At 53.2% G+C, this 25,144-nt stretch overlaps 4 protein-coding genes across 7 annotated transcripts in view; all 4 read left to right on the plus strand.

Moving 5' to 3' along the window:
- The first annotated feature begins 413 nt into the window (after positions 1–413).
- Positions 414–9,133, plus strand: CDC25B (cell division cycle 25B). Of its 3 annotated transcripts, XM_061208103.1 has the most exons (16): positions 414–627; positions 1,423–1,529; positions 2,148–2,199; positions 3,826–3,867; positions 4,052–4,088; positions 4,370–4,492; positions 4,605–4,727; positions 4,918–5,052; positions 5,521–5,601; positions 5,719–5,898; positions 6,087–6,182; positions 6,701–6,763; positions 6,905–7,003; positions 7,217–7,350; positions 8,076–8,187; positions 8,358–9,133. In XM_061208103.1, exons 1-16 carry the CDS (start codon positions 428–430, stop codon positions 8,496–8,498), a joined length of 1,725 nt encoding a protein of 574 aa, XP_061064086.1. In that variant the 5' UTR covers positions 414–427; the 3' UTR covers positions 8,499–9,133. The 3 variants fall into 3 exon arrangements, with proteins under 3 accessions (XP_061064086.1, XP_061064087.1, XP_061064088.1); XM_061208104.1 differs by lacking the exon at positions 1,423–1,529 and having other exon boundaries at positions 501–627; XM_061208105.1 differs by lacking the exons at positions 414–627; positions 1,423–1,529 and adding an exon at positions 1,242–1,335.
- Positions 9,134–18,677: 9,544 nt separating this feature from the next.
- Positions 18,678–21,731, plus strand: AP5S1 (adaptor related protein complex 5 subunit sigma 1). The gene is made up of 3 exons (XM_061207882.1): positions 18,678–18,762; positions 19,833–20,021; positions 21,305–21,731. Exons 2-3 carry the CDS (start codon positions 19,849–19,851, stop codon positions 21,729–21,731), a joined length of 600 nt encoding a protein of 199 aa, XP_061063865.1. The 5' UTR covers positions 18,678–18,762; positions 19,833–19,848.
- MAVS (mitochondrial antiviral signaling protein) overlaps positions 18,693–25,144 on the plus strand; it is a 41,167-nt gene continuing 34,715 nt past the window's right edge. For both annotated transcript variants that reach the window (XM_061207879.1, XM_061207880.1), the window contains exon 1: positions 18,693–18,762. The gene's annotated coding sequence lies outside the window, so the exon portion shown is untranslated. The remainder of the gene's footprint in view (positions 18,763–25,144) is intronic.
- On the plus strand, positions 23,069–23,884 carry LOC133102823 (cAMP-regulated phosphoprotein 19-like). The gene has a single exon (XM_061207883.1). The coding sequence runs from the start codon at positions 23,069–23,071 to the stop codon at positions 23,405–23,407; it is 339 nt and encodes a 112-aa protein (XP_061063866.1). The 3' UTR covers positions 23,408–23,884.

Consider the following 25,144-nt stretch of genomic DNA (forward strand, 5'->3'; position numbering starts at 1 on the left):
GGGAGGGAGTGCGAGGGGCGTAAGAGAAACCCTAATTCCTCCACCCCACCCAAAGCCTGGAACTGGGCGAGGCCCGGCTGGTCCAGCCTCCGCGCCTTCCATCACACGGGCTCCGCCCTCGGTCCCGCCTCTCTTCTAACCCGCACCCCCATTGGTGGCGTCCGGCGGCGCGGCCGCTGTTATTTTTCGAATATATAAGGAGGTGGAGGTGGCAGCTTCTGCCAGAGGCTTCCCGGGCTAGTGGCTGGTCCCCGCGTCCCTCCTCCCTTCCCCACCCTCCCCGCTTCCCTCTCCTCCCTCGCTCCGGCCCCGTTGCTATTCCTCCCTCCCTCCCCCCTCCACCCCGGGCCGGCTCCCTACCCCGTCCCGGCCAGCTGTGCCCGGCGTCTGTGGGTCGCCCTTCGCCCAGCCCTCCCACCCCACCGAGATGGAGCTGCCCCAGCCGGAGCCCGCGGCAGCCTCGACTCTCAGTCCGGCCGGTGTGCGCGGTGACGCCCAGCGTCCCGGCCACCTCCCGGGCCTCCGGCTGGGGGCTCATGGCCTCCTGGGGTCTCCGAAGCGCGCCGCCGCTTCCTCGCCGGTCACCACCCTCACCCAGACCATGCACGACCTCGCCGGGCTCGGCAGGTAGGGCGCCCCAAGGATGCTGGGTGTGGGGTGAGAGGCCCGCATTAGGGTTTAGTCCCGGGCCTCTTGGGAGCCCTGCCTGGGTGCCAAATGGGGAGGCATCCGGGACAGAGACTGCTTCAGGGGCCCAGGACTAGGGCTGTGCTGTTCACGCCCTCCAGGTGACTTGTTCTTGGCCCGCACAAGCCTCTGGAGACCCTCTTCCCCACCTCCACCATGCTGCCTTCCTAATCTCAGCCCAAATCTCCACCATTTTGCCCCAGGCAGGGGATTCTGAGTCTGGAGGGGGAACTTGAGGGTGGCCCTGTTCCCTCCACCCCCAGTTCTTTCCTGGGGTTAAGGGGTTAAACTCTGGTCCTGCTCCCCAAGCAAGCCTGCAGCTCCAGCCTGGGTTGTCCTTGGAGCAATAAAGACCAAAGTCTTGGCCATTCCTCCAGAAAGGCTTGTGGATGGGTAGGGGCCTGAAGAGTTTAGGGGAAGGCCCTCCAGGGCTGTCTGCTGCCCCACAATCCCCCAGGATGATCCCAGCCCACCTCCTCCAGCCTACCTCCTTGCTCTTGCTCTGGGTTCACCTTCCCCTGCACCCAGGAGAACGTTAAATCAATCAACAGAGAGAAGACAGTCTCTGTAGAAGGCCTGAGAAGAGGGTAGGCCCTTGATGCCATCACCTCCCTGGGACAGTTCAGAGGCTGGATGGGCCCTTCAGAGGTGGGTGGCTGGTGGGAACATGGGCCGGCCAGCCCTTGAGCCCCACATTTACCTTTCTCCTTCCCTGGGTCCCTGCTCCCTTCCCAGCGAGACCCCAAAGAGTCAGGTAGGCAGCCTGCTCACATGCCTATCCCTGTCCCGTCGGGCGTCTGAATCCTCCCTGTCGTCTGAGTCCTCTGAATCTTCTGATGCAGGTGAGGCCCAGGGGTGCCAGGGGAGTTTGGGGGGCTGCCTGAGCCTCCCCACTTCCCTACTGAGCAGACTAACATCCTTACCACAACCTGGTGGGCCCAGCAGCCTCCCTCTGCCCACTTCTGGTGGGGCTTACCACGCCCAGCACAGACTGGCTGGGCAAGGCGGGTGTTGGGTGGGGTCCTCTGCGGGAGATGAGATCTTACCTATTTAAAACCAGGCGCCAAAGTCCTGAACCACAGCCCCACCTGGGAGGCATTAGGGCTGAAAGTCTGTCATTTTATAACATTCACTTACCTTCAGCTTTAACTTCTTCCTTTAAAAAGCCATTATCTCTTCTAGAACAGATTATTTTAAACCAGTTCTAGAAAAATGCTTAGCAGAGTTCTGGTTTAAAGCCTACAGGGAGGAGTTTCCATAGTAAACAGGGAGTGGAGCCCTGTGTGATTTGGCAGTGTGTCAGCCCTTGGGGTCCATGGGTGGGTTTTGTTTCATTTTTTAATGTGTCAAGACCTAAATAACAACAGATTTTTTTCCCTTTTCTGAATAGGGTTGGGACACGGTGGGGGAAAGTGTGCAGGAAATGCCACCACTTTCAAACCAATGCACTCTGTCCCCAGGTCTGTGCATGGACTCTCCCAGCCCTATGGACCCCCAGGTGGTGGAGCAGACGTGAGTAGAGAAGAGGGACCACACTGCCAAGGAGGGGGAACCTGCCCTGGGGAATCTCAGTTCTACCCTAAACTCACTGGGAAGCCTGGGAGAGCAGACAGACCTCTCTGGATCCCCAGTGGGGGCACTAATTGACCTTCCCATGTCCTGGAATTCTGCTCCTTGTCTCAGGGAAGGGTCTGCTCTCATGGGAGCAGCTTAGAGTGGGTTCAGGGCCGGGGTGGTAGGAAAATATGGTCCAACTAATTCAAAGTTTTTAATTTACTTTAGGCCAAACAAAACAGTTGCTGCAAGCTGGTTTGGCCCTTGGCCATCCTATCAGTAACCTCTGGTTTCAGTGACATTTGACCCTCTGGCCAACCCCTGGACCAGGCCCTTTGTGAGGGGGAGTAGAGAAGTTGGTGGGCTCTGCTCAGCACAGTTCCCTGCTTCTTGGTTGTGGGGCATGAGTAGTACCTTCCAGAGCACAGCTGTTCCCATCCAGCTGATCATGCCCCAGCAGGGAGAGCAGCTGTCAGGCATTACTGGGAACAGCTGGGCATCCCTGACCTGGGCTAAGGGACTATGGCTTTGGGTTTAGGGCAGTGGCTGTCTTTCCTCCCATGGCCTTTGATCAGACTGGGCTGGGCTGCAGGTTTGTTCATAAACAGGAAATGGGGAGAGCATTGGGTTGTGGTGTGGGGACTGCAGGTTGGGTTTTGATGGTAACACAGGACTGTCCCTGCTTTACCCCCAGGGCCCAGGTGCAGATTGAAAACCAAGCCAATTAAATTGGTCATCCTGATGCCAGGTTGGCTGGGCACAGCCACCCCCCACTCGGGGCAGGGGCATCCCCCTGACACTTTAGCCCTCAGTTCCCCCCACCACCACTGCACCTGCTTCGACGGTTACACAGAAAGAAGTGTGTGTGTGTGTGTGTGTGTGTACATAGACACACAAAAGCCCCGCCTGGCAGGTGGTCTCTGGTAACATAGCTAGCCTCAGAAGGAACATCTGTTGGAATTCTTTGCCTGCTGGCCTCTTCTAAGGCAGGAGGAGGGGGTAGGACAGAGGCTGGGTCCTGGAAAATTCCACAGGAGGGAGGAGAGGTTGTGACCCTGCACATTTGTCACTAGGGGGTCTGGTACAGCAGACTGAACCAGGCCCCTGTCCTGGAGGAGCCAGGACAGTCCCACACAAGGGAGGGAAGCCCAGCCTTTCTGGCATCCAGGCCCTGGAGACATCCACATTGTCAGGACAAGGCCTGTCATCATGGGATGGATGGATGCCTTTCCTGGCAGCCATATGGCCCTGCTGAGGTGATTTGCATACAGGTGGAAGGCCTGTGGGCAGGCTGGTGAGACTGTTGCCTTGGTAACTCCTCAGCCACCCTGCAACCTACCCCAGCTGTCTCTGTCACTGCCATTCTCCAGGCCTCCTCCATTCAGGGCAGCCTTTAAAATCCCAGGCTGCCTCTCATCTCCCCTTCCCCTATACCTGGGCCCCCTGATAGTCTGCATTCTTCCTCCCTCCTCTTTCCCCTGGCCTGAGCCCTGGCCCTGGCCCTGTGGACTAAAAACCTAATGCTGGGGGTGGGCGATGGGCTATGAGGGGAGCTGGGTTGCATGGGACCCTTCTCTCTCCTAGATTTGAACAGGCCATCCAGGCAGCCAGCCGAGTTATTCGAAAGTAAGTGCTCGGGCCTTCCTCACACAGGCTCCCCTGCCCCGTGTGGGTGGAGTAGGCCCGGGGAGGGTGCTTTCCCAGGTCCTCCCGAAGGGGTGCACAGGGCTCTGTGGTGGAGGGGCACCCTGCATGCTCTGTGTCACGGCCCAACTCTTCAGCCCTGAGGTGTCTCTGTTTCCTTCTGCAGTGAGCAGTTTTCTATCCGACGCTTCCAGTCCTTGCCGGTGAGTGTCCCTGAGGCCCATCAGGAGGCTCGGGCTTGCTGGCCAGGATTGTGGAGGGGCAGGAGGGACCTGGGGTTGGTTTCCAGAGGGTAGACTTGAATCGGTTGGGTGTCCCTGGTCTGGCTGTGGGAGCTGGGGCTTTGGAGGTGGACAGGGGAGCTGGGGCTTTGGAGGTGGACAGGGGAGCTGGGGGAGTTGGAGGAGGGATGGGAGAAGGTAGGGCCTGGGCTGGCACCAGAGGAATGCAGCCTTCTGTACCTGCTGCCCTCCTGGCTCTCTAGGGGAGGCTTCTGGGCCACAGCCCTGTGCTACGGAACATCACGAACTCCCAAGCGCCTGGCACCTGGAGGAAGAGTGAAGCATGTGGCCGAGCTGCCCACAGCTCTAGGGAGGACAAAGAGAATGTGCGCTTCCAGAAGGCCAGAGTGGGAGCACTCCAGGGAGAGAAGGGGGCTTGCTGGGATGGTTCTCTGGCATTTGATCATGCACCCCCTCCGCTCCCTGTATTGCCCGCAGGATGGATTTGTCTTCAAGATGCCGGGGAAGCCCACACATCCCAGCCACACCCATGCCCTGGCAGAGTGGGCCAGCCGCAGAGAAGCCTTTGCCCAGAGGCCAAGCTCGGCTCCCGACCTGATGGTATATCAGGAGAGCTGACCCATGCAGGGCAGGCATGCACGCAGGGCAGGTGCCTGTGAAGGCAGCCTGGGGGACTTGAGGGTGATTCTGAGCTCTGAGGCATTGGGAAACTTTTCTCAGAAAGTATGGGGTGGGGACTGCCTCAGGGCCCCACCCCTGAGTAGTCTGTGTCTATTTGTCACCCCCACAGTGTCTCACCCCTGAGCGGAAGATGGAAGTAGAGGAACTGACTCCCCTGGCCCGATGCTGCTTCTCCCTGACCCCAACCAAGGGGGCTGCCGAGGAAGATGATGGATTCGTGGATATCCTGGAGAGTGACTTAAAGGTAAACAGCTTTGCCCTGTCAGGCACCCTACCTCTCCCTCCCTGGGATCTCTGAAAAGGGGCGAGCTCTGAGCTCTTACAGCAAGACTATGACCTCATTTCAATGTCAGAAGAAGAATTGGAGGTAACTGAGTCACAGCCTGACCTCTGGCCAATCAGAGAAGAGGAGGTGGCTGGTGCTGCAGTGAAGGGCGGATGGGCAGGGCAGAGGGAAGCCTGGTCCTCCTGCATGGCCACACTTCTCACAGTTCTATGGAAGCCCCTGCAGCAAGTGGGGCCCTGCAGCTTCCTAGTTCTGGGGGGCTGCCCTGTGCTCGGGCAAAGTGAGGGAGGTGTGAGCAGGGTCAGGGAGGGCTGCTGGCCTGGAGTTTGCTGGGAAAACTGGGAAGGCTGTCCTGGAGGACTCGGGGCCTTAGAGGTTGGACCTTTGCCTGCGAATGTAACCATATCCTTGCTGATTTGGCCTCAGGAGGATGATGTAGTCCCCCCAGGCATGGAGAGCCTCATTAGTGCCCCGCTGGTCAAGACCTCAGAAAAGGAAAAGGAGCAGGTGAGCCTCTGGAGAGGCCCCTCAGAATTTGGAGGGGTGGGGCTTACCCTCCAGGTGGGATTTGGGGTGGAGAGCAGGGGCTGGAAACTCTGACCCCAGACCTGCCACCTCTACCAGGACCTCATCATGTACAGCAAGTGCCAGCGGCTCTTCCGCTCTCCGTCCATGCCCTGCAGCGTGATCCGGCCCATCCTCAAGAGGCTGGAGCGGCCCCAGGACAGGGACCTGCCCATACAGAGCAAGCGGAGACGGAGCGTGACCCCTCCAGAGGAGGAGCAGCGGGAGGCTGAGGAACCCGTGAGTGCCCTCCTTCTAGGGCGGGACTGGGCTTGGCAGGGCTGAGCTGCCACCCTCCAAGTCCACCCTGCAAGTCCTTCTCAGCCGGGTTTGTGGCAGAGGACAGGGTGCAGGGAAGGGGGTTCCTAGCCAGACGGGGCACTGAGGGGCAGCCTCACCCCTGACCCTGGCTGCCACCTGCCTCACAGAAAGCCCGCGTTCTCCGCTCAAAGTCCTTGTGTCATGACGAGATTGAGAACATCCTGGACAGTGACCACCGAGAACTGATCGGGGATTACTCCAAGGTACTAGCAGTGGGATCCCTCAGGAGGCTCGATCCCTTACTGACTGTGGCCCCTGAGCCCAGCAGCTGCTTCAGCAACTCCCTCTCTCCCCAGAGGCCCCTCGCTTTTTCCTTTGCATCTTATCCTTTATTCTCATCTAGACTCCTCTCTCTCTCACTCTCCTTGATATCCCGACTCTACCCAAATCTGTACAGGGCATCAGTGGTGTCTCAACCTTGGAAAACATTTCCAAACCATAACATCTTGCTTGGAACTTCTTTGGGCCTCATCCTGGGGCTTGCTTGGCAAAACATGGGGGCAGGAGGCATGGGGGTTCATCTCTTCTCCCCATCTTCATTTCCCCTTGGAAGGTTGTTCCCTGGGGATCAGACCCTAGCGGCCGCTCTTGGTTGCTATGGGAACCAGAGCTGAATTTGAAGGTCAAAGCAGGTGTGGCCTTTAGGCTTGGGAAAAAACTCCATCTTTTCCATCTTACCAATCTCACTTTCTCTCTTCCCTCTCTCTCCTCTTCCCTTCAGGCCTTCCTCCTACAGACTGTGGATGGAAAGCACCAAGACCTCAAGTACATCTCACCAGAAACGGTATGCAGGCATGAGCTATTTTCTGGTGCATTTGGGACTTCTGTTTGCCTGTTAACCTCCCCTGGGGTCAGGCTACGCGCACGGGTCAGCCCCTGCCTGCCAGCCTGAACTGCTGGAACCCACCTCCGTGGCCTCCTACAGATGGTGGCCCTGCTGACAGGCAAGTTCAGCAACATCGTGGAGAGGTTTGTGATTGTGGACTGCAGATACCCCTACGAGTATGAAGGCGGGCACATCAAGGTGAGGCAGGGTGACGGGAGAGGCCATGAAGACTCACCCAGTTCTATGCTTCCTCTGCCCGGAGGATGAATCAGTAGGGGGTGGGTGCACCCTCTCATGGGATTCTGCCCCTCAAGAGGGGTGGGGTCACTCATCTGAAAGATGGAGACCGCATAGGGCAGGGTCTCCCGCCCAGGCCTAGGGCTGTGGCCTGACCTCTGGCTCCTTTGGCAGACTGCTGTGAACCTGCCTCTGGAAAGGGATGCTGAGACCTTCCTGCTACAGAGCCCCATCACACCCTGTAGCCTGGACAAGAGAATCATCCTCGTTTTCCACTGTGAATTTTCATCTGAGCGGGGGCCCCGCATGTGAGTCCCAGCTCCGCCCAGCCAGCTAGTGCTGCTCCTGACCTTCCTCGCCCAAGATTGCGGGTGCTGGAGCCATCCAATGGCCAAGAGGCCCAAGCCCAGCCATGGCCCCTTCTGGGCCTAGACCTGTTGTCTCACCTGATACCTTGGAGCAGACCTTATCCCCGCTTCCCTGTGCATGGCACCCTCCTCCTGTCTCCTTCTCACTGTCCTTCCCAACAGGCCTCCCATCTACCCTCTGTCCATTGCCGCCCCTCCCCCCCCAAACCTAACTCTAAGTCTCCATCAGTGTCCTTAAAGTCCAAGGGCCCTGTCCCAGTCCTCAGTGACACTGACCCTTCCAGAGTTCAATCGTCCTTTCCTCTCTCCACCTCCTCCTCACCAAGCCTTGTCCAGACCTTCTGAATCTACCTCTTGAACTTTGTCCACTTCTCTCCTTTCTGCCTCCCCTTTCTCAGCCCAGGAGAAATGTCTCTGACAGAGATTGTGCAACTGTCTTCTGGACACAGAACCCCCTTGATTTGCTTCGTTCCTTCTGTCTCCCCAACCTCTTCTGTACCCAGTTAGCCAGACTGATCTAAAAGTGTTCTTGTGGCTGACATTCCTCCACTCAAGCCTTCTGTGGTTCCCCAAGGCCCTCAAAGGAGTGGGCGTGGGGACCAGGTCCCCTGATGTACACCCTACTGCACGCCCAGCTCTGAACCACACACCCCTGCTGGTCCCAGGTGCCGTTTCATCCGGGAACGGGACAGAGCCTCCAACGACTACCCCAGCCTCTACTATCCTGAGATGTATATCCTCAAAGGCGGCTACAAGGAGTTCTTCCCACAGCACCCGGTACCATGGGTGGGGGTGGCCATAGCCTCCGTGGGAGGGCTGGGCTACAGGGAAAGGGCTTGGCCAGGCGGTAGCCCTAGGAGAAGGAGTAGGGAGGACTGGGTCCCCCCCCCCAACCCCCGAAGTTGCCCATTTCCCCGTATTGATCAACCCATCCCATCCTGCCCTAGACCTTTTGTGAGCCTCAGGACTACCGGCCCATGAACCATGAGGCCTTCAAGGATGAGCTGAAGACCTTCCGCCTCAAGACGCGTAGCTGGGCTGGCGAGCGGAGCCGGCGGGAGCTCTGCAGCCGCCTGCAGGACCAGTGAAGTGCTGGCAACTGTCCCACCCGCCTTTCTTGCTTTGTGCGGCCTGGGCGTCAGCTGCCCGGTGGCTTACAGGGCTGAGGGTCTGCTGTCTGGGCGAAAGACGGTGAGGGTGTCCTGTCTGTCTGCCCCAGTGCTGATCCCCTGTCTCACTCCAGTCGTACTCCATATCCTGGTGACACCCACGCCCCCACCCCTGGCACCCCTGGAAGAGCCCAGCCTGCTGACTTAGTGAAATTGGATTAAGTCTAGTTCAAAGGAAGTATTTTGTGTCTAGCAGGAGCCTTTTCTTCTTTTTTTTTCTTTATTGTTTGAGTTAACCCTTTGTCTTCCTGTATCCAGAAAAGCCCCCTTTTTTCTAGGGGCTTTGTTTGTATGTATGAGGCTGAGAGAAAGCTACAGCCCCCTAGGATGGGCCACAGCTGTACTCCTCCCTGCCCTAGGAGTCAGCACTGTGCCCCAGGCCCTCGACAGCACTCCTGAGTGTGTGCGCCATGTTCCCCTTTCTCTTTTCCTCTTTCCTGTCCCTCCATATGAACACCTCCAGCACAGACATGAGCTCTTACTCTTTCCTGTTTCAGTGTTATCTGTATGCTTGATTTGTCTTTTTTTTTTTTTTTTTGCCCATCTCAGGATAGTCACAGGCTAAGGTTTAGGTTCCCCTGCCCAGTTGGGGTTAAAGACTCAAACTTTCATAACCCACTTGGCCCTGGCTTCTGTTGCCTCAGAAAGGGATGTTATTATCTGCGGAGGCCCTGGGGTGAGGGCTAAGGCCTGCATCCTGAGCCCACTGGAAGCCCAGCCCTCACTGCTGTGAACCCTGGGACCTGAACCACGTCAGAACTTGCTGCTGTCTTGTCATGGATGGACAGATGGACGAATGGAAGAGTGGATGGATGGATGGCCACGGATGCACAATGCTTTGTCCACAAACCGCTGAGTTGAAAGTGTCTCAGTGAGGATGACAGCCTGCAGCAAGAGTATACGTGTGTCTGTGTGGACAAAGTCTTTACACTTTAAGGTTTGGAGATATTCAAAAGGAAATGTCATGGAAGCAGCTAAACCAAGGCCAGCCACCTCTGGATTCTGAATCTCAGGAAATGGGCAGGGCTTCTTGAAGGCCCTGATGAGTCATCTGGTAGGGTCTTGGTTCAATAAAGCACTGAGCAAGTTGAGTAAGGCAGCATGTGTCCTGTGGAGCCCTTGACAAGACTGCGGCAGACACTGATGGTGGAATATGGCAGGGGCAAGTCAGCAGATTGAGGCTGGAAGACTCCTGGGAAGGTGGCCTCATACCCTCTTCCCAAGTCTTGCCAAGATTTTGGATTCAGCCTCCCCATTTCCCTCATCTGGCTGCTCAAGCACTTCTGGGCTCACCCTTCCTAAATTCTGCACCAAAAAGGCAAGAGTGATGCCATCAGTTCTCTCCTCTAGAATTATCAGTGGCTCACCATTGCCCTCAGATAAACTTAAAAGTCTCATAGCCCTTTAGGATCTAGGCCCTCCCCAGCCTCATTGCTCACCTCTTGCTGAATCAAATCCCAGCAACAGAGTTGCTGTTCACATTTCCTTGTCTTTGCATCTGCTGTATTATCCTCAGGAATGCTCTCCCCAATCTGCTTTTCCTCTTTTAAGATTCGGTTTCAAATGTTAATTCCTCCCAGAAGCCTCCCTGCCCTATCAGGGAAATGACTTTCCTTTCAGTATCCCCAGCACCCAGCAGAGGTTCCACCACCTAGGAGGTGCCAAGTTCAAGATCAAGAGAGTGGGAAAGGGCCAATCTGGGAGAACCAGTCCCAGGCCAAACCTGGGTGTGTCAGGAAATCCTCTCGGAATACCACAGCAAATAACTCTCCCCCTCAACTATGAGCTGTGATTGTAGGGAATCCTTTGCAAATATACAACTAAGACGCTGCCTGATACAGAGTGCACACACAACATGTCAGGTGTCATTACTGCTTTCTGTCAAAGTTCATCTACCTTGCCATGATTATTTGCTCCATTTTGCAGATGGGAAAACAGGCTATTTCTTGCCAGAGCAATAAGAAGGGACTTGAGATTCCCAGGCTGGGTCTAAAGGACACTTACCTGGTCTCTAGCTTGTCCCCTTGCCCACCCCAAGTTTCTTATGCTCCAAGGCTTGGTCTTCACTCTTGGTCTAGAGCCCCCTGCAAGGGCACAACCTGTGGGAGGGCCGGTATCTTGGGGGCTGGACTTCTACTCAGGAAGAGGAACTCTGGAAGCCTCCAGAAGCCCCCTCCACTGAGCAGGCAGCTGACACCAAAGCCAGCTTTATTTGGGTGAGGATTTGCCCCAGAAAAGGGAAAATATCTGCAGACGCCTGAGAAAGAGGGAGAAGTAGAGGGAGGGGAGAGAGTGAGCCCTGGGCACGGTTATGCTGAGACTTGCCTGTACCACCCTGAGTGCTCAAGTGGTCTGGTTTGATGAGGAAGGCATCTGGATGCTCAGAGGGCACTCACTTACCCCAGGTTATGCAGCAGATACAAGCAGAGCAGGTGTTACAGCTGCCCAGGACTCTCCCACTCACCTTCCACCTCTGGCCCAGAGGACCAAGGTGGTGGGGCTAGGCTGCCTGGCTTCTGCTCTGAGAGTCCTCTTACCACTCTGTCCATCTGGATCAGGCCACATGGGGAGGAGAAAGTAATGGGTGCTGAGTGTCTAACACCGCCCAGACTGTGCCAGGTGCTGACAGCTGCAGCCACATCTGCCCCGCTCATAACCCATCAGTCATAGCTGCTGTCAGTCTGCTCCAGACACTTCTACCTAGTGTCTTCTACGCACACCAGGTCAGTATTCAGCTCATTTTGCAGGGGAGACAGAAGAAAGGAAGGCAGGGAAGGGACCCTGGTCAAGCGAGGACAAAACTCTTCCCTGAGAGAAGGCCCTGGTGCTGACATCTACCTTGAGGGAGGTGCGGGCCTGGGTCGGTAGAGGGGGCGCCAGGGTTCGCCTCTCCAATTCGGGTAGGGCCAAGACCTCCCTGCCCCTGGGAATTTCCGGGGATGGGGCAGAGGTGCTGCAACCCCCTGTTCCACCAGGAAAAGAAGCTATAACTTTATTCCTGGATGCTCATAAAGAGTGGATCAGGCAAGGAAGCGGTTTAAAATACTGGGCTGCCAGCCAGTTTTAAAGGTTGTTTTACTTGGGCTAAGGCGGGGCAGTAATTCCCACCTCTGGTTAGGAGCCTGCGAGCAGCCACATGCAGCCGACTCACGTGGTTAAAGAGCTGTGCAGGGCAGGGTCCAAGTGAGCCTGTGCCAGGCCTGGCAGGGTCAGGAGGCATCGCTGGGCACTGGGCATTATCAGATTTGCTCGCCAGATAACTTGCAATGACAATTTAAAAAATGTTTTCTTTTTAAATTGGGGAAAGATTGACATTTCCTCAAAGGTACACATCTTAAGCATAAAGCACAGATATGACGAGGCACCACACAGCTCAAGATGTCGACATTTCTAGCATCCCAGGAGGCTCCCTCCTGCTCCCTCCTAGTTACCCACACTCTGTGGTCACCACTAGTTTGACCTCTATCATGGTAGATTAGTTTTGCCTGTTCTTGAGCTTCATAGAGATGAAATCATACTCTTTTGTGTCTGGCTTTTTTAACCCAGTATAATGATTTTGAGATTCATCATGTTTCTTTTAGCAAGAGTTATTATTGTTCATTGCTGTGTAGTATTCCATTATATGGATATATTCGTTTTTTTTTTTTTAAATTGTGGGATATTCCTTTTTACTTAGAAAATTTGCAAATAATTTTTAAAAGGCAATAGTCAATGTTGGGAAATATTTTTTTTGACTTTTTTTTAACACCTTTATTGGAGTATAACTGCTTTACAATGGTGTGTTAGTTTCTGCTTTATAACAAAGTAAATCAGCTATATGGATATATTCTTAAATTGAATTATTCGTTCTATTTTTTTCTTCTGGCCTTTATTTATTTTTGCCATGCCACATGGATCTTAGTTCCCCGACCAGGGATTGAACCCACTTTCACGGCAGTGAAAGTGCCGAGTCCTAACCATTGGACCACCAGGGAATTCCCTGGCCTTTAAATCTTTTAAAAATTAAGGTAAAATTCACCCTTTTGTGTATACAGTTCTGTGAGTTTTGACGAATGCAGTTTGGTAACTGCCACCACAATTAAGATATAGAACATTTTCATTTTGCCCTCAATGAATAATTTGGGACTATTTCAAATTGTGGTGGAACTATACCAGGAGTGGAATTGCTGGCTTGTAGCATGTGTGTTTTCCACATAGTTCTCCAAGGGTTGCTATACCAACTTACCTTCCTACCAGCAGTGTCTGAGAGTTCTGTTGCTCCATATTTTCATTAAGATTGGTAAATTTTAATTTCTCTCTCAACCAGAAAATGTGGTTATTTATAGCAAAAAGCTCTGTTAACTGTCAAGTGCTGAACCTACATGCTGTGATGTGGCAGTAGCAGGAGTTCCAGCCTGTTTTCTGATTCTCCTACGTTGAAATACTGATCTTAGTCTTAATTGTTTCTCAAGTCAGATTCTGAAAAAAGTTAAAGTGACTCTTTGGAGTTAACTGACTGTAGATCACTGGCTTGAGTCTTCCAGTGACAATAGCTCACAACCACCTAGAAAACATGATTTTTAAAAAGTCTTTATCCCTGGAATTGAACACACAGGCACCCTACTTTCCAGAAGCAATAAAACTGTTGGTGGTAGAGAAAGGAAGGATGTTTAGACAAGGAGGTCTATAGCCATGTGGAATCTGGAAACAATCAGGAGAGGGAAGTTGAGCAATGATGGAGAAGTTGCTGTTCTACAGCCTTAAAATTCATGCCTTGAGAGAATGTTGGATGACATGAAGTTATTCAGCCTATTGTTCAAAGTAGACAGTTGGTTATGGGACAGAAGCTAAGAAGCATTCCCACCCAACCCACATGGGAATGTGGGTGCCGAGCAGTGCTGCCAGGATTGCTTCCTCCCCACCCAGTCCATACCAGCACACATACCCCTGGGAGGGGTGGTGACTGAAGCTGCCAGGCTCTGAGTCAGCTGGGCCTGGGGCAGCGGGAGGGGAAAGGGTCTCACGTGGCTGGGCCTGAGCTGCCTCGTGGGGCCTCCTGGCTCTCAGCCCTGCAGGAAGAGCAGCCGTTTGAAAGGACGAATCACACACTGCCTAGTCCTTCTGGAGCCCAGCCAAGACATGGGGCCTGGGGCTCCCTGAGGGGAGGGCTCAGGGCGGGGGCCTCCTGAGCTGGGATTGGGAATACCAGGGAAGGAGATCATCCAACCAGGGTGGGAAGGGAGCTCCCAAGGTTGGATTATAGCAGGTAAGCAGGGCTGGGATTATGGCCTCTGGGAGCTGAGGGTGTGGGCCAACAGTCTCTGTGGTGACCCTGAAGGAATGGGGGAGAAGGGGACACACAAGGGAGGGGATGAAACAGGCTGAAATTTATGGACATGCACACCTCACTCAGTACATGTGTAATATCAGGAAAGTTACTTGATCTCAGTGCCTCATCTGCAAATGCGGATAGTAAAGCCCCTCCTTCAAAGGCTTGTGGATTGGATCAAATGAGTTGGTGTATGTAAAGCACTAAGAATAGGGCCTGCCTACATCAAGTGCCACACAAAAGTCTGCTATGGCTGTTATTACTTAGAGCCAATGTGGGGATTACAAGACCAGACAGGTAAAAAGGATAAGCCTATAAACACTTAATTAAAAGGAAGGGGCCAAACCTTCTGCCCATGGACATGCCCCTGGGTGATGGGTTACAAGGGAAAAGCCCAGCTGCTCTGTGTAGGAGACTGGTGTCCTACTGCACCAAAGTAGCTGTTAGGAGACTGTGGATGGGGGTTGGTGCAGACAGAGGAGGAGGAGGCTGTCTGGTGACCCACATGGGGCAAGCCATCTCTGAGATGGCCCAGGGAGGTGGAGGGGGATGGAAGTATAAGGCTTGCCCTACTTTGGTCTCCTTAATTCTAGGGCAACCATAGCCACTCGAGCTCAGCCCACCTGGACTCTCAGTAAAGCAGATCCCCTCTTCCTCTTAGTTTCCTCCTCTACAGTTTGAGAAACGGCTAAACATTCTTATCAGACATTCAAAAAATCCATTGCCTGGGGTTGGCAGAATCCATCTAATTGCCCTCCCCTCACCCAGAAGTAGGCGGTGGCCAAGCTGGTCTGGCCTGAGGTCTCGGGGGTCCGTAAAGATCATCAATAAGCGTTTCCAGCTGTCAAAAACCAGTGGGGGGGGACTTCCCTGGTGGCACAGTGGTTAAGAATCCACCTGCCAAAGCAGGGGACACGGGTTCGAGCCCTAGCCCAGGAAGATCCCACATGCCGCGGAGCAACTAAGCCCGTGCACCACAACTACTGAGCCCGCGTGCCACAACTACTGAAGCCTGCGCACTGCAACAAGAGAAGCCACCACAATGAGAAGCCCGCACACTGCAACAAAGAGTAGCCCCCGCTCGCCGCAACTAGAAAAAGCCTGCGCGCAGCAATGAAGACCCAACGCAGCTACATAAATTAATTAATTAAAAAACCAACCAAAACAAAACAAAAAACAACGGGGGGACTTCCCTGGTGGTGCAGTGGTTAAGAATCTGCCTGCCAAGGCAGGGGACACGGTTCGATCCCTGGTTTGGGAAGATCCCACATGCAAAGGAGCAACTAAGCCCATGCGCCACAACTACTGAGCCTGCACTCTAGAGGCTGCGAGCCACAACTACTGAAGCCTGCGCGTCCTAGAGCCCATGCGCTGCAACTACTGAGCCCGCGTGCTGCAACTACTGAAGCCCGTGGGTCTAGGGCCCATGCTCCGCAATAAGAGAAGCCACTGCAATGAGAAGCCCCAGGTTGCCGCAACTAGGGAAAGCCTGCATGCAGCAACAAAGACCCAATGCAGCTAAAAAAAGAAAAAAAAACAATGGGGCTGTCTTGGGGGAGTGAGCTCCCCGTCCCTGGAGGTGTGTTAAGCAGGACCTGAGGGTTGGTCCTGATGTCTGGGAGAAGCAGCAGAGCTTCCCAAGCCAGGCTGCCCATCAGTGATTCAGGACCCTGCATGGCTTGGGTGAGTGGGAAATGGAAACTGCTGTCCAAATTGAGTCAGTATCAGACACCACGTGCATCCTGATGGTGGGCATCAACGGGGATCGGAAGGGGCAAACACCAGGCTGCCTGCCACTGTGGGGCAGGCCTCACCCTGAAATGGGTAAAGAGCAATGGAGGGTGGGAGTGTGAGGAAGGGGTCAATGTGAGGGGCTTCAGGCAATCTCCCCAACTCAGAGGGCCACTGAGAAGAGCAGAGCTGGGGAGTGGAGTGATGAGCACCTTTGCCCACAGCCAGAGGAGGGGGAGGGGAAATGACTTGAAGGTGTGGCCCCTCGTCTCAGCTAGGCAGGTGGGCCAGGCCTCAAATCCAGCCAGCTGCTTATTTATTTATTTATTTTTTAGGGTTTTTTTTTTTTTTTTTTTTCCTGAAGTACAGTTGATTGTGTTAGTGTTGTTGTGTTAGTTTCTGGTGTACAGCAAAGTGATTCAGTTATATATAATATACATATTCTTTTTCATATTCTTTTCCATTATGGTTTATTACAGGATACTGAATTGTAGTGCTTTACTTTTCTTCTTCTCTCCTGCCTCTATCACTCACTCACACACACACACACACACACACACACACACTCTAGCCACAAACCCACATCTTCACGTACTGTGTGCCTGGCCCCGCCACAATTTCTAGGGTAACTGCTATAAAAGGCTGGCACACATGAACATGCACATACCAGGAAGCAGAAGTTCAGCCTGTCCATCGCCCTGCCTCTGAGCTGCTGCCAGACCAGAAGGCCCCACCTGCTTTCTAGAACTGACCAAGGCCTCTCTGACACCTTCTCCTATCCTGCCTCTGCATTAATGCTTGTCAACATTTACTGATGTATTGAGTACCGACTACATGTCAGGCTCCACTCTGCCCACTTCACATGCTGCCTCACTTAACTCATTTGAGTTAGGCTGCACGTAACAGAAACACCACACAGCGGTTTAACAAAATAAATACATTGCAATATGTGCTCCTCATTCAGCAAGAAGGCTCTGCAGCGTCTCGGGGGACCCAGGCTGCTTCCTGCCTCACTGTCCCCAGCACACTACTTTGACCTTGGGGGCACAAGTTGGCTGAGGGCTGCCAAAAGTTGGGAACGGCATCTGAGTCTGTCTCACTTATCTGGACACCACCTCCATCTGGGTCCCCCACTGACCTCCAGAAGTTCAGGCCAGCTTCTCACCGCTGTCTCCTCTGTGTACGTCACACTAGGCTGGCCTCCCCAGCAGCCCGGGACCTGGAGTAGACTCACTGCCTGACGAGTGGACAGAGGCCAGAATACTGTGTTCCGGATGCCAGTTGGCCCCCACTAACCAGTGCCCTCTGCCAGCTCTTTGCTGTAATCAGGTGGCAGACATGAGTCCTGGCTGAGAGTGATAGGGACCAGGAACTGAGCCAACATCATCCCAGCCTTGTGGCTGAGGCCCAACTGTCTCTGGGCCTGCCCCTCCACCTACAAATACATATATGTGTTGCACCTGTGGTCAGAATGCCCACACACTCTGGCCAGCCCCAAGGCCACCTCCTCTAGCCTCCCCTCACTGCCCCTCTGCCCACATCCTATAGCCAGAGGGGCCCAGACTGCACTCCAAGGTCCCTGCCTGAGCTGCCCTGCCCTTCTTTCTTCAGTCACCAAGAAGTGTGTTTGGGTTGGCTCCAGGCCTGCCTTGTGCATGGCCGTGGGGAATGAAACTGGGCACCGCAGCCAGGGTGTACCCCATAGGAGACATCAGCACCATAGGCAGACCCTCACAATGGATATAAAGGGGACAGCTGAATGCTAATGGACAGTCCAGCAGGAAGACTTCCCCTAGGTTTTGGTCTGAGCACCTTTTAAAAAAATTTTTTTAATTTATTTATTTTTGGCTGTGTTGGGTCTTCGTTTCTGTGCGATGGCTTTCTCTAGTTGCGGCAAGTGGGGGCCACTCTTCATCACGGTGCGCGGGCCTTTCACTATCGCGGCCTCTCTTGTTGCGGAGCACAGGCTCCAGACGCGCAGGCTCAGTAATTGTGGCTCACGGGCCTAGTTGCTCCGCGGCATGTGGGATCTTCCCAGACCAGGGGTTGAACCCGTGTCCCCTGCATTGGCAGGCAGATTCTCAACCACTGCGCCACCAGGGAAGCCCCTGAGCATCTTTTGAAGGGCTAATAAAGGGGAGGAAAGGGCAGGCCAGGCCGAGGAAACACCCAGTGTGGGGTTTTGGGCACAGAACACATCTGGGGAGGTTGCAGCAGTTCACATGCCAAAAAGTAAAAGGATTATGTGGGGAGGTGGGGGCCGGGGTGCCCAAGGCAGGCAATGAGGCCCAGACAAGTCTTGCAGGGCCCCAAACACCTCTGGGCCAAGACTCCAACAGGGAAGGACCTGGCAGTGGCCCTTTCAGGCTTAAGGTACAAGTCCTTTCCCTACACTTTTGATGGCCTCCCTCAAAGAGCGGACAAGGAAAGAGCTTGTTAGAGGTGGAAGTGTGAAAGGAAAAACTAATCAGCCTACCAAATCCTATGGGGCTTCACTGGGGCCCAGTAAAGTGACTGACCTGCCAGGGATGCATAGCTGGTGACCAGAGTTTTAATCTTTCCACTCCAAACCGAGCCCTAGTCTTAACCCACCGCAGGAACCCACAACCCAGAAGCTCTCCCCACCAACTACGTAAATATGCATGTTTCCCCACAAGCCTTCTTTCCCGGAGCTAAAGTCCAGCAACCTGAATTTTAACAGGCGCCCCCGTGATTGCCACGCATATTGTCCAGTTGGAGACCTCTGCCCTGCACCTTCAGACCCCGCCTCTCCCGGAAAGGGCACGCACCGGGTCGGGCGCCCCCTCGTGGCCGCCGGGGGAAGTGGCCTGGGGCTCGACTGGTCTAGGGCTTCGAGTGGGAACCCCACGTACCCAGTCAGTGAGTGACCAGCGTGGGCCGCGCCGTGAACCCGGAGCAAGGGGATTTTGGTCCGACGGTGAAAGTCGCCTGAGCCGGAGGTCCAGGCGTCGGGAAGCCACCCACGCCCCGCAGCCGGAGCACAGCTCGGGACATGAGGCCCCGCCCACCCTGAGCCCGTCACTCTCAGGCGCGCGCCTGCTACTGGCGTGCGCAACCGCCATATCTACCGTTTAGCCGAGTGAAGGGGCCTGTTAGTAGAAGTCCGTGGGCACGGAAGAAAAGGTGAGTGTCTCGCCTCGAGGACAGCGGCCCGGGGTGGCAGGGCACACTCAGTCCAGGGTGCCCCCTCCTTAGGCTTGGCTAGCTGGGGCAAGCAACTACAGTCCCCCAGAGGCACAGCGCCACAGGGTTGCGCGAAGTAGTGACGTAAGCGTCTTGGCTGCTACCATTTCTCTGTGGGGGGCGGGGGGGGGACGCGGTGGCGAAGGCTGATGACGGCTCTGATTGCGGGTAGAGGGTCGCGGGAGGTCAGTCGAGGTCTCCGAGCTACGGGTTTCAAAGCGCTGTCGCGAACCTTCCTGTTTAACCAGTTTAAACTCAACGATCTGTTTACCCTTAGCTACAGATATCTGCTTACCGTCTACCCGCTGCCTTTCAACCCCGGGCTGGTCACTGAGCCAAACACCATTATTATTACTATTTCGTGGTCTTTATTTTGGCGTGATCTCAAGCTTACGGAAAATTTCAAGACTGTTCTTATAAAGAACTCCTGTATACTTAATTTTCCACTTAAGTTAGTTGCAGATATGATGCCCCTTTACCTCTATATTTAGAGGTACTTCAGTGTGTATTTTCTAAAAACAAGGACATTCTCCTACATTCAAAATCAGGTAACATCGATCAAGACTATTATCTAACCTGTAATCCGTATTTAAATGCTTCCAGTTGTCCTAGTAATGCCCTATGTTGAAACTACCTTTTTCTCTGCCAGGGCTCCTATCTAGTATCGCAGGATGCATTCGGCTGTCTTGTCTCTTTGGCCTCCTTCAGTCTGGAGCAGCTCCCCAGTGTTCCTTGACTCTGATGACTGACATTTTTCAAGATTCCTGGCCGGTTGTTTGTAGATTTGGCTTTGGGGTTGTCTAAGATAGCTGCTAGACTCTTATGGACAGAGTTGGTGCTGACCACATTCAGAGGCTGGGCGTGTGTCTTGGGTGACTGAGGAGGACCAGTGACTAGCCACACCAGCCTCCAGACACGCTCCCAGGCCTAGCTAGGCCAGACCCTTTCTGTGGTTGCCTCCCCTCTGGGGTTTTACACTCATCTTACTGAGGTCTCTGGCTTTCCTGTAGCATCCATCCCAGAGCCATGGTCCATGTCTTCCTCATCCACACCTTGCGGGCCACGAAGGCTGAGGAGGGCCTTTGCCGAGTGCTCTACTCCTGCTTCTTTGGTACCGAGAATTCACCCAACGACCCACAGCCACATGGTGCTGAGAGGGACAGGCTCCTCCGAAAGGAGCAGATTTTGGCCGTGGCCAGGTAACACAGTCCAGCCCATTGAATACACACCGATTATGATAGGTTTTCTGGGGGGCACAGAGAAACAGGAGGACTAAGAAGCAGAGAGAAAGTTTTAGAGTAGTGCTTTCAAAGAGTCTTCAAAGAGTCTTCCACAGTCTAGCACAGATGCTATTATCATCATCATTATTTATTATAGTTAGCATTTATGGTAATTTTTTTTGTAGTTAGCATTTATTGAGCCTGTATGTACTAAGCATTTTATGTTCTGAGCATTTCGTGTATATGAACTCATTTTATCTTTGAAACAGTCTTTTGAGGTAGGTACATTATCCCCACCTTACAGATGAGTAAACTGAGCTACAGAGAGTTAAAGAAATTTAACCTGTCTAAGGTTATGCATCTAGAAAGTGAAAGAGTTGGGATTTGAGTGTAAGCAGTACAGATTAAATATGCTTTGCAGTGCAGGACTTTTCAGGGCCCTTAGTGTGCCTTTAAGCTTTATGAATCTCTAAGGAGGAGAGAGAATGTGGTTTATGGGAATCTGTGCCAAGAGCCTCCCAAAAGCCCAGGATCCACAGGGTACAGTTGGGAAACACTGTTCTAGATGTGATGGCTGACCTTGGACCTTCCCCTCACAGACCCAGTCTGAACCAGCAGGTGCCAGAATCTCCTGGCCCGTCTGTGTTTTGGGTGGGGGGATTAACACTCTGGGGCAACCCTGGGCCAGCCTCTTGTTTATCTCTTTGTTCTGCTGGGCTTCCTCCCCCTTATGTGGCACAGAAAACCAAACGTGTCTTTAAGAGCAGCCTGTACATGGCCCAAATTGGAAGGTGATTCATGAGAGATCAGAGAGTGATTTCAAAAGCCTGGATGTCCAAGTGCAAGGTTTTTCTTTTTTATTTGGAGAGGGCTGCAGGATGGGGTGAGGGTGGAGAGGTTGGACAGCCTGGGTTGGACATAGCTTTTACTCCGCTTCTCATCTCTTGTTGAGATGTTGAGGAGGCCTCTGTGAAGCAGGTAGGGGCAGGATCTTCATCCCCTGGTGCCTTTTCCCAGCCCAGGGAGCTGTGTTCAGAACCTGCCTTCTCTTGGCCACATGGAGTGAAATGGTTCAGGGCCTGGAGGCTGGAGCTTGGATTCCCATCTGGGCTCATCCTCCCTGCTCTGTGGCCCTGGACAGGTCACTTCACGTAGTCTTTCTGGGACTTAGTTTCTGCATCTAGTTATGGGGATAATGGCAGCTCCCAGCTCCAGGGGTGGTCCTGAGGATGACAGGTCAGTGACCCACCTATTCTCCACAGGCAGGTGGAGTCCATGTGCCAACTGCAGCAGCAGGCGTGCGGCCGGCCTGCTGTGGACCTGCAGCCCCAGTCCTCAGATGACCCAGTGCGCCTGCATGAGTCCCCGTGTGGGGCCTTCCGCCTGACGGCAGGGGACCCTTTCCAGGAGCCTCGGACAGTGGTGTGGCTAGGTGTGCTCTCATTAGGCTTCACCCTGGTGCTGAATGCCCACGAGAACCTGCTGCTGGCAGAGGGCACGCTTCGGCTGCTGGCCCGCCTTCTCCTTGAGCACCTCCGGCTGCTGGTCCCCACTGCCAACCTCCTGCTGCGGGCTGACTGCATCGAGGGCATCCTCGCCCGCTTCCTGCCCCATGGTCAGCTGCTATTCCTCAATGACCAGTTTGTCCAGGGTCTGGAGAAAGAATTCAGTGCTGCCTGGCCCCGCTGACCCCTCAATGGGATGGAACTCCCTAAGAGGGCAAGGAGGGAGGATGGGGATGGACGGATATACAGCCAGGTAAAATTTGGCATCTGCCTCCTTCCCAGCCTCCTCCCAGCTCTGGTGTGCTGCCACACCCAGGACAAATGGATGGGACAAGCTGGCAGAAAAGGGGGCTGGGGAGAGGGTAGAGAGGAGGAATCACAGAGCATCCTATACCTGGAGTGACCTCGTGACTTATTCAGACTGCTGCAGCGGTCCAGCCCCGCTTGTCCTTGACCCCACTTTCTCCCATCCCTGCCAGCCAGCCCCAAACAGTCCACCAGCCACTAGTGCTGGGGCAGTAAGGAACGGCTGCTTGGAACTCAGCCCACTTTCTTCCAAACCCATAGTCATTGCAGTGCAAAGGAGTCTCTTGAGATTTCGAGGGTCAGGGAGCTGGCTTCTGCCTTTGCACCTACTTAGGCACCATCATCAAGGATTTTGTTGGCGAGGGCCTGCTCAGGGTCCAGCCCCACCACAGTTCACAAAGGTGTGAGTTGTTCAGCAGAGAGGCTCCATAGCTCCTTTTGGGCCCAGCCTATGCCCACTGGCAGCCATGAGATAATCATGGGCTTACTTTGTCTGCAGGGAGAGAGGGTGGTGTCGGGTGAGAGAGATCTGATGTTGTCCTTCTCATTTTGAATTAAAAGCACCGAGTGTGTGATTTCACCCTCTGTTTCTGTGAGTTTGATTAATTCACATCTTTTCCTGTGCCACTCTGAGCTGGGTGTCTGAGCCTTCGTGGTCAAGTATGTCCCCAAGAGACTTCTTGGGAGGTTCTCCACCTCTTGTCCCCCTCATCACTTCTGTCTCCTTAAATGCCTCCTTCGGATGGTAGCACTTGCTTCCTCTACCAAAATGTGGTGGGTTGGTGTGGATCCCTGAGAAGCAGAGCCTGAGACAAGGATTAGGTACAAGCAGTTTATGTTGGAGGTGATCCCAGAAAGCACTGGAAGGGGAGGCAGACCATACAGGTGTGTTATCAAGGGTAGGTAGGGAGCTAAGTGCACTAAGTGCCCCTGGGGGCCAGTGCACAGCAGTCACCTCTGAATGACCTCACCTGAGGGGTGAAGGACGGTGGATGTTTGTCTGGAACCCCCTTCCGTCTGATTGTGAGTTGGTCCCAAGGCAAATTCCCTGGCTCTTTCTGCCCTCACAAAAAGCCCTTGGGCCTGCCTGCACCATGGTCAGGCCCAAAAGGTTATGGATGGGGCACCCAACTGCTGTTCGGGAGTCTTTACTCAGTAGCTCCTAGTGATGGTTTAAAATGATTCAGTTGGAGAAGCGGGCTAAGAGGGAGCAGTATGTCCGCGGAAGTCCCCGAGGCAGCCTCCGCGGAGGAGCAGAAGGAAATGGAAGACAAAGTGACTAGTCCAGAGAAAGCTGAAGAAGCAAAATTAAAAGCAAGGTATCCTCATCTGGGACAAAAGCCTGGAGGTTCAGATTCTTTAAGGAAACGATTGCAGAAAGGGCAAAAATATTTTGATTCTGGGGATTACAACATGGCTAAAGCAAAAATGAAGAACAAGCAACTTCCTACTGCAGCTCCGGATAAGACAGAGGTCACTGGTGACCACATTCCCACTCCACAGGACCTTCCTCAACGGAAACCATCTCTTGTTACTAGCAACCTGGCTGGCTGATTAAAAGAGCTGAACTGCATGAATCTTCTAATTCCCATTATTTCTCCTTAATATGTTACTTCTCCACTTTTTATTTCCTTTCACTCACTAAGTCATTTGAGAGTTATGGCTTTGCAGGTAGTGGTAGTGTGTGTGTAAGGGAATATACATGTGTAGAGTTTTGATTAGTTTAACAGTGCACTGATGAAAAGAACATGTTAGAGCAATGTAAAGTAATCTACTTGAAAATAATTGTATATATTACCTAACTCCTAGTGTAGGGCTGGTTCCAACAAGTAACAAGCAAGTTTTACAGTTTTAATGTTTTGGCTTTCTTTAATTCATCTTAATTATAGCTTTGTATGTTACTCTTATTTAATGTAACCTCTATTGTATTGATTTCTTGTGTATTTTCCTTTTGGATTTTGTAAAACAGAAGTTTAAGACCACAAGTTAGAAGAAAGGTCACATATTTCAAACACAAATAGATGGGGCTTCAAAAGATTTGTATCCTGTGCTTGAACTTGAATGGCCTTAAATCTGTTTCAGCTTTAACAATAAAATTTTACTTGGGCAATATTTGCCCATTCTGGTGTAACTTATGTGACTCTAGTGCTTAACAGCTGCTGTTGAAGCTAGTATTCTTATTCAGTTCTGTAGTGTTAGAATACCTTTTGTTGTTGAAGATGTGAATGAAGTGTGCATGTGCATCGACTGTTGAATTCACTTTTGTGCCATTTTTGTAAATACAGTAGTTTTGCACAACCTCTCAAAAAAAAAAAAATGATTCAGTTGGATAAAACCTCAGTTATATCTATTTTCACGATCTACTTGTGACCTGTGAGGTATGGCTTTCTTTCATGGGCAGAACGGGACTCCTCCTAGGTGGTCAGTGTGCAGGTGTGGGCCTTGTCTCATGTTTGCCAAGTATTAGTTGCTATTCGGCACCCAGGAAGAACCCACCCACACTCACTTAGGAGGCAGCACCTGTGATTGGAGTTTTGCCCTTCCAATTCTGCAGCGAAGGCCATCAGCCATGCCATGCCTTCCGTCACCACCGTCTCTACTAGGACAAGGCCACCTTCTCCATCCTAGGGTGCCACAAATCACCCTCTGACCTTGAAGCACTAAAGGGACCTCAGTCTGTATTTGTGGCAAGCTGTGCCACTGGAAATGTCCCAGAGGCCCCCAATGGGACACCCCTGCCCTATAAAGTCTGCTTTCTTGGCCTGCTCCTCCCCTCACTCCAGGCTGGTGGTCCTTGCCGAGTGGCTGTATTCTCACAAGAACAGGCCCCTCTGACTTCGGTTGAAGGGCTCAAGCTTGGCTGGTCTGAAACCTTTCTGAGGTTTGAAAAACCTATTTTTCAAACTGAACTTGAGGAAGAGAGTGAGACCCTATTCCTCTAGAAGCTGTGGGAAATTGGGGTTAGGTGAGGCTTGTGGTGAGGCTTGAGGTGAGGCTACTTCCTCCCATCAAGTAGAGGAAACTGATACACAGGGAATGGCAGAGAGTGAGATCCTTTCCCGAGGCCACTGAGCCCCTGGTTTCCATGGTTCCAGATGCCCAGTTAGTACCTGGGTTTCTTTAATCATTCGAGTTTGCCCAGTGCCCTTTCTGTATATTCCCACTTTTGCCGCAGTACCTCTGAGCCGGGTTTCCACCACAACTTCTGACGCTTGCTTCACTTTCATTGAGCCTGCCTTGGCCCTGACACTCTGCTAGGTGCTATGCATGGTATAAGATGACTTGCTAGGA

Source organism: Eubalaena glacialis, chromosome 13, assembly GCF_028564815.1.
Source record: "Eubalaena glacialis isolate mEubGla1 chromosome 13, mEubGla1.1.hap2.+ XY, whole genome shotgun sequence".
Classification (NCBI taxonomy): domain Eukaryota; kingdom Metazoa; phylum Chordata; class Mammalia; order Artiodactyla; family Balaenidae; genus Eubalaena; species Eubalaena glacialis.